This window comes from Pseudophryne corroboree, chromosome 8 (genome assembly GCF_028390025.1).
Source record: "Pseudophryne corroboree isolate aPseCor3 chromosome 8, aPseCor3.hap2, whole genome shotgun sequence".
Classification (NCBI taxonomy): domain Eukaryota; kingdom Metazoa; phylum Chordata; class Amphibia; order Anura; family Myobatrachidae; genus Pseudophryne; species Pseudophryne corroboree.
In genome coordinates, this window is record NC_086451.1 from 399,540,554 (window position 1) to 399,557,204 (window position 16,651).

At 45.4% G+C, this 16,651-nt stretch overlaps 1 protein-coding gene across 1 annotated transcript in view; it reads right to left on the reverse strand.

Annotated features, from left to right (window-relative positions):
* LOC134949287 (cytochrome P450 2C8-like) overlaps positions 1-16,651 on the reverse strand; it is an 88,071-nt gene that overhangs the window by 23,572 nt on the left and 47,848 nt on the right. Inside the window, exons 7-8 of the mRNA XM_063937786.1 lie at positions 15,230-15,417; positions 13,565-13,706 (exon numbers count right to left, since the gene is read on the reverse strand). Coding sequence (XP_063793856.1) covers positions 13,565-13,706; positions 15,230-15,417 — 330 coding nt within the window. The remainder of the gene's footprint in view (positions 1-13,564; positions 13,707-15,229; positions 15,418-16,651) is intronic.

Sequence of the window (16,651 nt, forward strand, 5' to 3'; positions counted from 1 at the left end):
CAGGTGTTTGTGTCGGCCACTAGGGTCGCTTAGCTTACTCACACAGCTACCTCATTGCGCCTCTTTTTTTCTTCTTTGCGTTATGTGCTGTTTGGGGAGTGTTTTTTTGAAGGGCCATCCTGCGTGACACTGCAGTGCCACTCCTAGATGGGCCAGGTGTTTGTGTCGGCCACCAGGGTCGCTTAGCTTACTCACACAGCTACCTCATTGCGCCTCTTTTTTTCTTCTTTGCGTCATGTGCTGTTTGGGGAGTGTTTTTTGGAAGGGCCATCCTGCGTGACACTGCAGTGCCACTCCTAGATGGGCCAGGTGTTTGTGTCGGCCACTAGGGTCGCTTAGCTTACTCACACAGCTACCTCATTGCGCCTCTTTTTTTCTTCTTTGCGTCATGTGCTGTTTGGGGAGTGTTTTTTGGAAGGGCCATCCTGCGTGACACTGCAGTGCCACTCCTAGATGGGCCAGGTGTTTGTGTCGGCCACTAGGGTCGCTTAGCTTACTCACACAGCTACCTCATTGCGCCTCTTTTTTTCTTCTTTGCGTCATGTGCTGTTTGGGGAGTGTTTTTTTGAAGGGCCATCCTGCGTGACACTGCAGTGCCACTCCTAGATGGGCCAGGTGTTTGTGTCGGCCACTAGGGTCGCTTAGCTTACTCACACAGCTACCTCATTGCGCCTCTTTTTTTCTTCTTTGCGTCATGTGCTGTTTGGGGAGTGTTTTTTGGAAGGGCCATCCTGCGTGACACTGCAGTGCCACTCCTAGATGGGCCAGGTGTTTGTGTCGGCCACTAGGGTCGCTTATCTTACTCACACAGCTACCTCATTGCGCCTCTTTTTTTCTTCTTTGCGTCATGTGCTGTTTGGGGAGTGTTTTTTGGAAGGGCCATCCTGCGTGACACTGCAGTGCCACTCCTAGATGGGCCAGGTGTTTGTGTCGGCCACTAGGGTCGCTTAGCTTAGTCATCCAGCGACCTCGGTGCAAATTTTAGGACTAAAAATAATATTGTGAGGTGTGAGTTATTCAGAATAGACTGAAAATGAGTGGAAATTATGGTTTTTGAGGTTAATAATACTTTGGGATCAAAATGACCCCCAAATTCTATGATTTAAGCTGTTTTTTAGGGTTTTTTGAAAAAAACACCCGAATCCAAAACACACCCGAATCCGACAAAAAAAATTTGGTGAGGTTTTGCCAAAACGCGGTCGAACCCAAAACACGGCCGCGGACCCGAACCCAAAACCAAAACACAAAACCCGAAAAATTGCAAGTGCACATCCCTAAATTGTATACCACCTACCCGTGGTTTTTTTTTTTCTCTTTCTTCTTGATACATACTACTATAGTAGCTTACTGTAGCAGTCTGCGGTGCTGCTGAGCTGACAGTGTCCAGCAGGTCCGTCATCAGTCATTACATAATATAAATATATATATACCTGTCCGGCTGCAGTACTAGTGATATTATATATATATATATATATATATATATATATTAATTTCATCTCATTATCATCCAGTCTATATTAGCAGCAGACACAGTACGGTAGTCCACGGCTGTGGCTACCTCTGTGTCGGCAGTCGCTGGTCCATCCATAATTGTATACCACCTACCCGTGGTTTTTTTTTTTCTCTTTCTTCTTGATTCATACAACTACTATTGTAGCTTACTGTAGCAGTCTGCGGTGCTGCTGAGCTGACAGTGTCCAGCAGGTCCGTCATCAGTCATTACATAATATAAATATATATACCTGTCCGGCTGCAGTACTAGTGATATTATATATACATATATATTAATTTCATCTCATTATCATCCAGTCTATATCAGCAGCAGACACAGTACGTTAGTCCACGGCTGTAGCTACCTCTGTGTCGGCAGTCGCTGGTCCATCCATAATTGTATACCACCTACCCGTGGTTTTTTTTTTTCTCTTTCTTCTTGATTCATACTACTATAGTAGCTTACTGTAGCAGTCTGCGGTGCTGCTGAGCTGACAGTGTCCAGCAGGTCCGTCATCAGTCATTACATAATATAAATATATATACCTGTCCGGCTGCAGTACTAGTGATATTATATATATATATATATTAATTTCATCTCATTATCATCCAGTCTATATTAGCAGCAGACACAGTACGGTAGTCCACGGCTGTAGCTACCTCTGTGTTGGCAGTCGCTGGTCCATCCATAATTGTATACCACCTACCCGTGGTTTTTTTTTTCTCTTTCTTCTTGATACATACAACTACTATAGTAGCTTACTGTAGCAGTCTGCGGTGCTGCTGAGCTGACAGTGTCCAGCAGGTCCGTCATCAGTCATTACATAATATAAATATATATACCTGTCCGGCTGCAGTACTAGTGATATTATATATATATATATATATTAACTTCATCTCATTATCATCCAGTCTATATTAGCAGCAGACACAGTACGGTAGTCCACGGCTGTAGCTACCTCTGTGTCGGCAGTCGCTGGCCCATCCATAATTGTATACCACCTACCCGTAGTTTTTTTTTTCTCTTTCTTCTTGATACATACAACTACTATAGTAGCTTACTGTAGCAGTCTGCGGTGCTGCTGAGCTGACAGTGTCCAGTAGGTCCGTCATCAGTCATTACATAATATAAATATATATACCTGTCCGGCTGCAGTACTAGTGATATTATATATATATACATATTAATTTCATCTCATTATCATCCAGTCTATATTAGCAGCAGACACAGTACGGTAGTCCACGGCTGTAGCTACCTCTGTGTCGGCAGTCGCTGGTCCATCCATAATTGTATACCACCTACCCGTGGTTTTTTTTTTCTCTTTCTTCTTGATACATACAACTACTATAGTAGCTTACTGTAGCAGTCTGCGGTGCTGCTGAGCTGACAGTGTCCAGCAGGTCCGTCATCAGTCATTACATAATATAAATATATATACCTGTCCGGCTGCAGTACTAGTGATATTATATATACATATATATTAATTTCATCTCATTATCATCCAGTCTATATTAGCAGCAGACACAGTACGGTAGTCCACGGCTGTAGCTACCTCTGTGTCGGCAGTCGCTGGTCCATCCATAATTGTATACCACCTACCCGTGGTTTTTTTTTTTCTCTTTCTTCTTGATACATACTACTATAGTAGCTTACTGTAGCAGTCTGCGGTGCTGCTGAGCTGACAGTGTCCAGCAGGTCCGTCATCAGTCATTACATAATATAAATATATATACCTGTCCGGCTGCAGTACTAGTGATATTATATATATATATATATATATTAATTTCATCTCATTATCATCCAGTCTATATTAGCAGCAGACACAGTACGGTAGTCCACGGCTGTAGCTACCTCTGTGTCGGCAGTCGCTGGTCCATCCATAATTGTATACCACCTACCCGTGTTTTTTTTTTTTCTCTTTCTTCTTGATACATACAACTACTATAGTAGCTTACTGTAGCAGTCTGCGGTGCTGCTGAGCTGACAGTGTCCAGCAGGTCCGTCATCAGTCATTACATAATATAAATATATATACCTGTCCGGCTGCAGTACTAGTGATATTATATATATATATATATATATATTAATTTCATCTCATTATCATCCAGTCTATATATAGCAGCAGACACAGTACGGTAGTCCACGGCTGTAGCTACCTCTGTGTCGGCAGTCGCTGGTCCATCCATAATTGTATACCACCTACCCGTGGTTTTTTTTTTCTCTTTCTTCTTGATACATACAACTACTATAGAAGCTTACTGTAGCAGTCTGCGGTGCTGCTGAGCTGACAGTGTCCAGCAGGTCCGTCATCAGTCATTACATAATATAAATATATATACCTGTCCGGCTGCAGTACTAGTGTGATATTATATATATATATATTGATTTCATCTCATTATCATCCAGTCTATATTAGCAGCAGACACAGTACGGTAGTCCACGGCTGTAGCTACCTCTGTGTCGGCAGTCGCTGGTCCATCCATAATTGTATACCACCTACCCGTGGTTTTTTTTTTTCTCTTTCTTCTTGATACATACAACTACTATAGTAGCTTACTGTAGCAGTCTGCGGTGCTGCTGAGCTGACAGTGTCCAGCAGGTCCGTCATCAGTCATTACATAATATAAATATATATACCTGTCTGGCTGCAGTACTAGTGATATTATATATACATATATATTAATTTCATCTCATTATCATCCAGTCTATATTAGCAGCAGACACAGTACGGTAGTCCACGGCTGTAGCTACCTCTGTGTCGGCAGTCGCTGGTCCATCCATAATTGTATACCACCTACCCGTGTTTTTTTTTTTCTCTTTCTTCTTGATACATACTACTATAGTAGCTTACTGTAGCAGTCTGCGGTGCTGCTGAGCTGACAGTGTCCAGCAGGTCCGTCATCAGTCATTACATAATATAAATATATATACCTGTCCGGCTGCAGTACTAGTGATATTATATATATATATATATATATATATATTAATTTCATCTCATTATCATCCAGTCTATATTAGCAGCAGACACAGTACGGTAGTCCACGGCTGTAGCTACCTCTGTGTCGGCAGTCGCTCGTCCATCCATAAGTATACTAGTATCCATCCATCTCCATTGTTTACCTGAGGTGCCTTTTAGTTGTGCCTATTAAAATATGGAGAACAAAAATGTTGAGGTTCCAAAATTAGGGAAAGATCAAGATCCACTTCCACCTCGTGCTGAAGCTGCTGCCACTAGTCATGGCCGAGACGATGAAATGCCAGCAACGTCGTCTGCCAAGGCCGATGCCCAATGTCATAATACAGAGCATGTAAAATCCAAAACACCAAATATCAGTTAAAAAAGGACTCCAAAATCTAAAATAAAATTGTCGGAGGAGAAGCGTAAACTTGCCAATATGCCATTTACCACACGGAGTGGCAAGGAACGGCTGAGGCCCTGGCCTATGTTCATGGCTAGTGGTTCAGCTTCACATGAGGATGGAAGCACTCAGCCTCTCGCTAGAAAAATGAAAAGACTCAAGCTGGCAAAAGCACCGCAAAGAACTGTGCGTTCTTCGAAATCCCAAATCCACAAGGAGAGTCCAATTGTGTCAGTTGCGATGCCTGACCTTCCCAACACTGGACGTGAAGAGCATGCGCCTTCCACCATTTGCACGCCCCCTGCAAGTGCTGGAAGGAGCACCCGCAGTCCAGTTCCTGATAGTCAGATTGAAGATGTCAGTGTTGAAGTACACCAGGATGAGGAGGATATGGGTGTTGCTGGCGCTGGGGAGGTAATTGACAAGGAGGATTCTGATGGTGAGGTGGTTTGTTTAAGTCAGGCACCCGGGGAGACACCTGTTGTCCGTGGGAGGAATAGGGCCGTTGACATGCCTGGTGAAAATACCAAAAAAATCAGCTCTTCGGTGTGGAAGTATTTTAACAGAAATGCGGACAACATTTGTCAAGCCGTGTGTTGCCTTTGTCAAGCTGTAATAAGTAGGGGTAAGGACGTTAACCACCTCGGAACATCCTCCCTTATACGTCACCTGCAGCGCATTCATAATAAGTCAGTGACAAGTTCAAAAACTTTGGGCGACAGCGGAAGCAGTCCACTGACCAGTAAATCCCTTCCTCTTGTAACCAAGCTCACGCAAACCACCCCACCAACTCCCTCAGTGTCAATTTCCTCCTTCCCCAGGAATGCCAATAGTCCTGCAGGCCATGTCACTGGCAATTCTGACGAGTCCTCTCCTGCCTGGGATTCCTCCGATGCATCCTTGCGTGTAACGCCTACTGCTGCTGGCGCTGCTGTTGTTGCTGCTGGGAGTCGATGGTCATCCCAGAGGGGAAATCGTAAGCCCACTTTTACTACTTCCACCAAGCAATTGACTGTCCAACAGTCCTTTGCGAGGAAGATGAAATATCACAGCAGTCATCCTGTTGCAAAGCGGATTACTGAGGCCTTGACAACTATGTTGGTGTTAGACGTGCGTCCGGTGTCCGCCGTTAGTTCACAGGGAACTAGACAATTTCTTGAGGTAGTGTGCCCCCGTTACCAAATACCATCTAGGTTCCACTTCTCTAGGCAGGCGATACCGAGAATGTACACGGACGTCAGAAAAAGACTCACCAGTGTCCTAAAAAATGCAGTTGTACCCAATGTCCACTTAACCACGGACATGTGGACAAGTGGAGCAGGGCAGGGTCAGGACTATATGACTGTGACAGCCCACTGGGTAGATGTATGGACTCCCGCCGCAAGAACAGCAGCGGCGGCACCAGTAGCAGCATCTCGCAAACGCCAACTCTTTCCTAGGCAGGCTACGCTTTGTATCACCGGTTTCCAGAATACGCACACAGCTGAAAACCTCTTACGGCAACTGAGGAAGATCATCGCGGAATGGCTTACCCCAATTGGACTCTCCTGTGGATTTGTGGCATCGGACAACGCCAGCAATATTGTGTGTGCATTAAATATGGGCAAATTCCAGCACGTCCCATGTTTTGTACATACCTTGAATTTGGTGGTGCAGAATTTTTTTAAAAACGACAGGGGCGTGCAAGAGATGCTGTCGGTGGCCAGAAGAATTGCGGGACACTTTCGGCGTACAGGCACCACGTACAGAAGACTGGAGCACCACCAAAAACGCCTGAACCTGCCCTGCCATCATCTGAAGCAAGAAGTGGTAACGAGGTGGAATTCAACCCTCTATATGCTTCAGAGGTTGGAGGAGCAGCAAAAGGCCATTCAAGCCTATACAATTGAGCACGATATAGGAGGTGGAATGTACCTGTCTCAAGCGCAGTGGAGAATGATTTCAACGTTGTGCAAGGTTCTGCAACCTTTTGAACTTGCCACACGTGAAGTCAGTTCAGACACTGCCAGCCTGAGTCAGGTCATTCCCCTCATCAGGCTTTTGCAGAAGAAGCTGGAGGCATTGAAGGAGGAGCTAAAAGGGAGCGATTCCGCTAGGCATGTGGGACTTGTGGATGGAGCCCTTAATTCGCTTAACAAGGATTCACGGGTGGTCAATCTGTTGAAATCAGAGCACTACATTTTGGCCACCGTGCTCGATCCTAGATTTAAAACCTACCTTGGATCTCTCTTTCCGGCAGACACAAGTCTGCTGGGGTTCAAAGACCTGCTGGTGACAAAATTGTCAAGTCAAGCGGAACGCGACCTGTCAACATCTCCTCCTTCACATTCTCCCGCAACTGGGGGTGCGAGGAAAAGGCTCAGAATTCCGAGCCCACCCGCTGGCGGTGATGCAGGGCAGTCTGGAGCGACTGCTGATGCTGACATCTGGTCCGGACTGAAGGAACTGACAACGATTACGGACATGTCGTCTACTGTCACTGCATATGATTCTCTCACCATTGAAAGAATGGTGGAGGATTATATGAGTGACCGCATCCAAGTAGGCACGTCAGACAGTCCGTACTTATACTGGCAGGAAAAAGAGGCAATTTGGAGGCCCTTGCACAAACTGGCTTTATTCTACCTAAGTTGCCCTCCCACAAGTGTGTACTCCGAAAGAGTGTTTAGTGCCGCCGCTCACCTTGTCAGCAATCGGCGTACGAGGTTACTTCCAGAAAATGTGGAGAAGATGATGTTCATTAAAATGAATTATAATCAATTCCTCCGTGGAGACATTGACCAGCAGCAATTGCCTCCACAAAGTACACAGGGAGCTGAGATGGTGGATTCCAGTGGGGACGAATTGATAATCTGTGAAGAGCGGGATGTACACGGTGATATATCGGAGGATGATGATGAGGTGGACATCTTGCCTCTGTAGAGCCAGTTTGTGCAAGGAGAGATTAATTGCTTCTTTTTCGGTGGGGGTCCAAACCAACCCGTCATTTCAGTCACAGTCGTGTGGCAGACCCTGTCACTGAAATGATGGGTTGGTTAAAGTGTGCATGTCCTGTTTATACAACATAAGGGTGGGTGGGAGGGCCCAAGGACAATTCCATCTTGCACCTCTTTTTTCTTTCATTTTTATTTGCGTCATGTGCTGTTTGGGGAGTGTTTTTTGGAAGGGCCATCCTGCGTGACACTGCAGTGCCACTCCTAGATGGGCCAGGTGTTTGTGTCGGCCACTAGGGTCGCTTAGCTTACTCACACAGCTACCTCATTGCGCCTCTTTTTTTCTTCTTTGCGTCATGTGCTGTTTGGGGAGTGTTTTTTGGAAGGGCCATCCTGCGTGACACTGCAGTGCCACTCCTAGATGGGCCAGGTGTTTGTGTCGGCCACTAAGGTCGCTTATCTTACTCACACAGCTACCTCATTGCGCCTCTTTTTTTCTTCTTTGCGTCATGTGCTGTTTGGGGAGTGTTTTTTGGAAGGGCCATCCTGCATGACACTGCAGTGTCACTCCTAGATGGGCCAGGTGTTTGTGTCGGCCACTAGGGTCGCTTAGCTTACTCACACAGCTACCTCATTGCGCCTCTTTTTTTCTTCTTTGCGTCATGTGCTGTTTGGGGAGTGTTTTTTGGAAGGGCCATCCTGCGTGACACTGCAGTGCCACTCCTAGATGGGCCAGGTGTTTGTGTCGGCCACTAGGGTCGCTTAGCTTACTCACACAGCTACCTCATTGCGCCTCTTTTTTTCTTCTTTGCGTCATGTGCTGTTTGGGGAGTGTTTTTTGGAAGGGCCATCCTGCGTGACACTGCAGTGCCACTCCTAGATGGGCCAGGTGTTTGTGTCGGCCACTAGGGTCGCTTATCTTACTCACACAGCTACCTCATTGCGCCTCTTTTTTTCTTCTTTGCGTCATGGGCTGTTTGGGGAGTGTTTTTTGGAAGGGCCATCCTGCGTGACACTGCAGTGCCACTCCTAGATGGACCAGGTGTTTGTGTCGGCCACTAGGGTCGCTTAGCTTACTCACACAGCTACCTCATTGCGCCTCTTTTTTTCTTCTTTGCGTTATGTGCTGTTTGGGGAGTGTTTTTTTGAAGGGCCATCCTGCGTGACACTGCAGTGCCACTCCTAGATGGGCCAGGTGTTTGTGTCGGCCACTAGGGTCGCTTAGCTTACTCACACAGCTACCTCATTGCGCCTCTTTTTTTCTTCTTTGCGTCATGTGCTGTTTGGGGAGTGTTTTTTGGAAGGGCCATCCTGCGTGACACTGCAGTGCCACTCCTAGATGGGCCAGGTGTTTGTGTCGGCCACTAGGGTCGCTTAGCTTACTCACACAGCTACCTCATTGCGCCTCTTTTTTTCTTCTTTGCGTCATGTGCTGTTTGGGGAGTGTTTTTTGGAAGGGCCATCCTGCGTGACACTGCAGTGCCACTCCTAGATGGGCCAGGTGTTTGTGTCGGCCACTAGGGTCGCTTAGCTTACTCACACAGCTACCTCATTGCGCCTCTTTTTTTCTTCTTTGCGTCATGTGCTGTTTGGGGAGTGTTTTTTTGAAGGGCCATCCTGCGTGACACTGCAGTGCCACTCCTAGATGGGCCAGGTGTTTGTGTCGGCCACTAGGGTCGCTTAGCTTACTCACACAGCTACCTCATTGCGCCTCTTTTTTTCTTCTTTGCGTCATGTGCTGTTTGGGGAGTGTTTTTTGGAAGGGCCATCCTGCGTGACACTGCAGTGCCACTCCTAGATGGGCCAGGTGTTTGTGTCGGCCACTAGGGTCGCTTAGCTTAGTCATCCAGCGACCTCGGTGCAAATTTTAGGACTAAAAATAATATTGTGAGGTGTGAGGTATTCAGAATAGACTGAAAATGAGTGGAAATTATGGTTTTTGAGGTTAATAATACTTTGGGATCAAAATGACCCCCAAATTCTATGATTTAAGCTGTTTTTTAGTGTTTTTTGAAAAAAACACCCGAATCCAAAACACACCCGAATCCGACAAAAAAAATTTGGTGAGGTTTTGCCAAAACGCGGTCGAACCCAAAACACGGCCGCGGAACCGAACCCAAAACCAAAACACAAAACCCGAAAAATTTCAAGTGCACATCTCTACTAAAAACCCGGTATCGACACGGCATATTGCCGTGTCGAAACGGGTAAGTATGCGATGTGAAAGGTTCTTTTCAGAATTAGCGGGTCGCCTGACCCGGTAATTCAACCCGGTAAAAAAGAAGGGTTATTACCGGGTTGATTACCGGGTCAGGCGCAGTGTGAATGGGAGCCGTTCCGATGCGACACCTCTCCCATTCACAGCATAGGCAGAGGCGGCGCAGGAGATGAGCTCATCTCCCGGCGCTGCCTCCACCCCCGCCCCTGCTGCTGCTGCGCCCTCCGCTGCTATGGCAACCGACCCGGTATATTGCCGGGTCGGAAAGCCAGCAACGGAGCGCAAATGCCGGATCCCACCCGGTAAGTACACGTTTCTCTTACCGGGTAGGATCCGGCATTTGCGATCTGAATGCAGCAATAGTCTATGTGCTCATTAGGTGGGAATCACTAGGACTTATAGTTTAAGAGAAGTGAGGCATCTAACCCATAACACCTTCCAGCTATGTTGTAGTTACACTCATAGCTTAAATAATGGCAATTAATATGAACATACATTACCATATTTCATGCAGCTATTACACTTGAGAAGTTATGTGCAGTTATTTGTACTTAGGTTAAAAGTTGCATGGGCTGTTCTGCAATGGACCCTAAGTTAATTAACAAGCCAGCTAAACATTGAATACTTGCTTGTGACATAATTTAGGTGGGGGTAATCTGATAAAAAGGTGTGAGCATCTTTTTTCTGGGTCAGACTGAGGGATTTATTTCTACATTTCTAAGTTGAGGTCTGTACGTCATTCTGTATGTTCCTTCCTTTTCATTTGAAATTGCAACACGTTTGTCTATGTAACCTGTAACCCTTATGTTCTTTAAAATCTATCTGCAACTAAGCATTGTACTTGTTTTGTAAATAAAGTGTTCTTTATTAGTCTGTTTCATATATGCTCCAGAACAGGGTTGGATACGACATGTCAACAGTCCTAATGAGGGCATTCATCATGTCAGCATGGTCATAATGTCGACTTTGACTATGTTGACACTCATCATGTAGACAGTGATGAAATATCAGCATGGTTGAATGCTGTCATTTTGTCCTTGTGGCCTAATAGCAACTTTCCTTACCCTAGCTCCAGCAGCATCTTCCAGGTCAGTCCTCTGATGCTGCAGCGGTCTGGTGATTATATCTCCCCTTACCCTCACCCTAGTGCCTAACCCTAACCTCTCAGTGCAACCTAACCCTAACTCTGCCATCACAGCCTAACCTTAATGTCAACATTCTGACAAGGTCAACATTTCATCTGTCAACACTATGAGAATGACATATTAACAATGCTGAACCCAGTCTTTGATGAAGCTACAGTATTAGACTGATAAAGTTGGCTGCATCTATTATTGATTGCTCGAAGCAGAGGGAGACCAAAGTACCTGCTCAGTAGTTTGTAGAAGATAAGTGAGGAACAATGGGGGTCATTCCAAGTTGATCGCTAGCTGCTGTTGTTCGCAGAACAGCGATCAGGCTAAAAATCAGCATTTCTGCGCATGCTTATGCACCGCAATGCGCAGGTGCGTCGAACGGGTACAATGAGCATCGTTCGTTTGCAAAGAGTGTAACGCACATTCCAGTTGCAATGCCAAATGCAGGAAGATTGACATGAAGTGGGTGTTTCTGGGTGTCAACTGACCGTTTTCAGGGAGGTCTTAGAAAAACGCAGGCGTGGCAGAAAAAACGCAGGTGTGGCTGGCCGTTCGCTGGGCGGGTGTGTGATGTCAAAAGCCGTCCCTCCATCGTTAGAATCAATGCACACGGAGGGGCTGGTCTTGTTTTGCACAAAATGATTTTGCAGGCGCTCTGCTGCATAAGCATTCGCACTTCTGCAAAGCAAAAATACACTCCCCAGTGGGCGGCAACAATGCGTTTGCACAGCTGCTAAAAGTAGCCAGCGTGCGATCAATTTGGAATGACCCCCAATGGGCAGAGAGATAGAATATTCATTGTGAGTATTATAGTACGCTTTATCCTCACTGCATCAGGACTTGGGGATCTATACAGTTGCATGCCTGATGCTAGTGTTATACAGTCTAGGCCAGGCTTTTTCAACCAGTGTGCCGCGACCAGTTTCAAGGTGTGCCACGGAGCAAGAGCAGCTTTCTGCACTGTCAGAGTGAACTGTTGGCCCAGGCTCTTCTTAGAGGATCAGTCGTGCTCCGGCCGTAACCTATGCCTTGAAAACGGTGTGATATCATAGGTCACGGCCGCTGCGTCTCACCACCCAGCCAGCCTACCCGCCAGCATACACATCTTCCAGTTCCTGCCTGCATACACAGCTTTCCTTTCCCACCCACATCCACACCTGTCCGACCGCCCGCTGCTCAGTATTCGCAGAATTCCACTATGAACAACCTCCGCCACTGAGGGACAGGGAGGAGGACAGCTGATAATATTTGTTATTTTATTTCTCCTGTGGGGAACAATAGGATTTCAATAGGATTTATGTGGGGAGAATAAGAATTTATGGATTTATGGGGGGAACAATGTGAATAATTCATATAGGGAGCACTAGGATTTATGTGGGGAGAAATGTGATTGATTTATGTGTGGAGCAATAGGATTTATGTAGGGAGCAACATGATTTATGTGGGGAGCAATGTGATTGTTTTTTCTGTGTATGCAAATGTATGTGTGGATTTTTTTTTTGACTGTGAGGGCCAATCTGTGTGTTTTGTTTTTTTTCTGTGGAGAACTTATGGTGTGCCTTGGCAGTTTTAAAATATTGTTCGGTGTGCCGCGAGTAAAAAAAGATTGAAAATCACTGGTCTATGCGATTCAAATTACTGCCACTGACAATAGTGGGTCCCAGGCATTATATTTATACTAGCATTTGCCTGTGTCTTCGCTTGCGTGAATGTCTGTTATTGCTCAGCAGAACCATTCTTATAAAGACATATAATATTGTGATATATGTTTTATATTGTAAACATTGATCACAACATTTCTTTGTAAACAATATTTGTCATTTTTCCTTCAGGTATTAATACAAAAAGATGCTTGGGGCTACTAACTCGTGAGCAAGCCGTGTAAAGCTGCCCATGGAAGAAGCAGCTGGTCCTGAGATCTACGCCTGCAGCCCTCAGCGCTTGCCCCTGCGACTTGTTAATCGTCATAGTGAAGCAGATGCTTACAGGAAACTGCAGGTGCATGAATTGTAAAAGACAAATTGTTGGGGATAAGGAGTATACATAGTACAGACACAATCTCACCAGTGCCACATCTCATGTGAAGCTCTATAATAGACCATAAGTTATGTAATATTAGCAAAGTAAGTTTTAATGTTCCACAATTAATTAATGAGCAGTCCATAAAGGAAGCATACATTAGTATATCAGTTTGTAATTTAGAAGAAAATGTTATTACTCATAAAGGCCCCATTTATCAAGCCTTGGAGAGTGATAAATGGCTCCTAACTTCCATGTCACATGCTGTGTTTGAATAATGACAGTTAGGAGCCGGTTGCTGGTACTTTATCACCGTGCAATTTATCATTCTCCACGGCTTGATAAATCTTGGCCAAAATATGGTGTTTGGATTGATGCATAACTGAAGAGATAAAAGTACTTGTTACCTATGGAAAATGGCAGGAAGGCCTCGTTGTTCAGGAAGCATCCTTCTTCATCCAAAAAGTGACTAGGGTCAAATTGTATTGGGCATTTGAAATATTTAGAATCCTTCAGAACAGATGTCAGCAGGGGAGCAACTATTGTACCCTAGACAAAACATATGAATATTAATATAGGGAAGTACTGCAAATAGGTTTCTATAGGATGCAGTTACCTTGCCGGCAGTCGGGATCCTGACCACTGACAATGCCACCAGCCGGAATCCTGGCTAACAGGGGCTATTCTCACTCATGGGTGTCCACGACACCCAGAGAGTAGGAATAGAACCTGTGGCGAGCACAGCAAGCCCCCAGCATGGTGAGTACAGCGAGCCCACAAGGGGCTTTATTGCGCTCGCCCCCCTGCCGGCATTCTGGCAGTCGGGATCCCAGCGTCGGCATACCATACCCAACGAGTTTCTATATGTTATGCTGAATTCTGTATATTGTGTATATTAGCTTTGAACGTAAAATAAAGATCATTTTATTTGAAAGTTATCAAAATTATTTTCCTCTTTAAAAACACAGAAACATAGAATGTGATGGCAGATAAGAACTACTCGGCCAATTTACGCGCACACACACTTACACGCTAGGGTTCATTGTAGTCTGGAGTCAATTAACCCACCAGTATATTTTTGTACTGTGGGAGGAAACGGGAGTACCCAGAGGAAACCCATACAACTATGCGGGAAATATACAAACTCCACACACATAGGGTCGTGGTGGGAATCAAACCCATGACCTCAGTGCTGTGAGGCAATAATGCTAACCATTACACTATCCGTACTGCCTATACTATAACGTTATCCATTTTTCTACTATATTTTGTACATTTACTTTCCTGACAATGCGTAAGTTTGATTATAGCGTACCTAATGCCCTTTATGCTGGGAGTACGCAGTGTTCAGAATGGGTGTGGATCATTGGGTCAACCCTGTTTAGGTCAACCACTGAGGTCGACAGTAAGTAGGCTGACACTGAAGGTCAACACATGACTAGGTCGGCAGGTATGGAAGCTCAACATGGCCATTAGGTTGACATGGGCAAGGTCGACACACCGAAGGTCAACACAATTTTTGTTTCTTGGGTGGTCTCTTGACCCAAATTTCCATCTGGGACCACCGACAGTTGAAACGCGTCCACTCACCACGCTTCGGGCACGGTGGCTTCCTACACTCGCCACAACATTTATAACCAACTCTGTGCCCACTTGGATAGATAAGGTATGAAAAGTTCCTGAAACCCCTAAAACACTGTGTCGACCTTTTGTGTGTGTCGACCTTGCCCATGTCAACCTAATGACTATGTCAACCTACCAAACCTGTCCACCTTCAGTCAGTGTATACTTACTGTTGACCTTCAGTGGTCAACCTAGACAGGGTCAACCTAAAGACCGGACACCGCTCAGAACTGTGTCTTTGCACTCATTCTAATGAGTGTATTTACCAGAGCATTTATTCTTGTATTTGAGATTAGATTACTGGATATTTCCTTGCTTGCTACCATATATGGTGCCTAGCATATTATAGCTAAGCAGAAAGGTCTCTTGGTAGTCTTTATGAGTGTTCCTAGACTGCTAATATCTTTTTATCTCACAAATTGCTCTTGATTGTCATACAAACTTCTGACCTTTGGGATATTGTATCCTCTGAAAACTGTATCCTTGCTGGTTGCGTGTATGAGTCCAGTGGGTACTATGTCAGCAATTCTCTGGATCTCATGGATGACAGCATCCGTGTATGGCATCTTTATACGATCCTCCACTGAGGGACATCGACTTTGTCCAATCACATTGTCTATTTCTTCCTGGATCTTCCCTGTGCAAATAAGGACATAATGAAAGTATTTTATCTTGAGTGTCAAACAGTATTAAACATTCAAGAATGTATAATGGTATATGTTCAAGATACCAGCTGTCGGGATCCTGGCAGTAGAAATAGCAACTCTGGAATCCTGACAGCCGCCAGAACACCGACGCCGAAATCCAGAACAGGTCAAGATCCGGTCAACAGAATACCGAAGCTAAGTATAACTGGTAAGGTTAGGGTTTGGCTGGGGGAGGGCGGGGGGCTAGGTTTAGGCACCACCTGGGGAAGTTAGGGTTAGCCGGGGAGGGGGGTTTAGGGTTGAGCACCACAATGGGTGGGGGTGGGGAAGGTTAGTGGGAAAGGTTAGGGCTAGACTATTGAAGGAGGGGTTAGGTTTAGGCACCACTATGAGGAGGTTAGAGTTATTCACTAAGGGGGGGTGGGGTTGGTTACAGTTAGGCTGCAGTATGGGAGGGTTAGGGTTAGGGGAGTAGGGGGAGGATTTTTAATACTTACCTTGCTCCTGTCGGGATTGTGACTATCTGGATGCCGGTGTCGGTATTGTGACTGCCGGGATTGCATACCGATCCTGGTATAGCTTTTGCTCCCCTTTGTTTTATTGCACTTTCCAAAACTTACTATACAGTGTATATGCCTAAGCTGATAACATAACCTTATTATTGAAAGTACAATAATGTTAATTTTAAATCATTCAACAGGTTTAATGACTCATCCTGTAATACTCCATTTGAATTAGTGTACTGTCAATTTTTAAGGAATCACTGTATAAAAATAATGTTGTTATAGGTCATTTCCTAGGATGGTTCTTGCTAATAACTGCAGTTGCCAATAATTATCTTCTCATCACCCATAATTCCCATTGCTCCACCCAGGACTACAGTATCTGCCGCCACCTCAGCTCAGTGTCAGTGTGTCAGATGTTCGTGACTGCACTATTTCACTGTGACTGGCAGTGACTTCCTATTGGGAGTCCTACCTGTCAGTCACAGACACAGGCCCGCCCCGAGGCCAAATTATTTGGTAAGCAAATAAATACCTTGGCGCCAACTTAAGCATTTTTGCGCGTGCCGAAAGGCAAGTGCCTGGACAAATTAAGGAGGCATGGTCTCATTGTAAAAGCCCAGTTGTAGTACCCCTTACACATTTGCCCACTGTATAACTGCCCCTTACACATTTGCCCACTATATAAGTGCCCCTTACACATTTGCCCACTATATAAGTG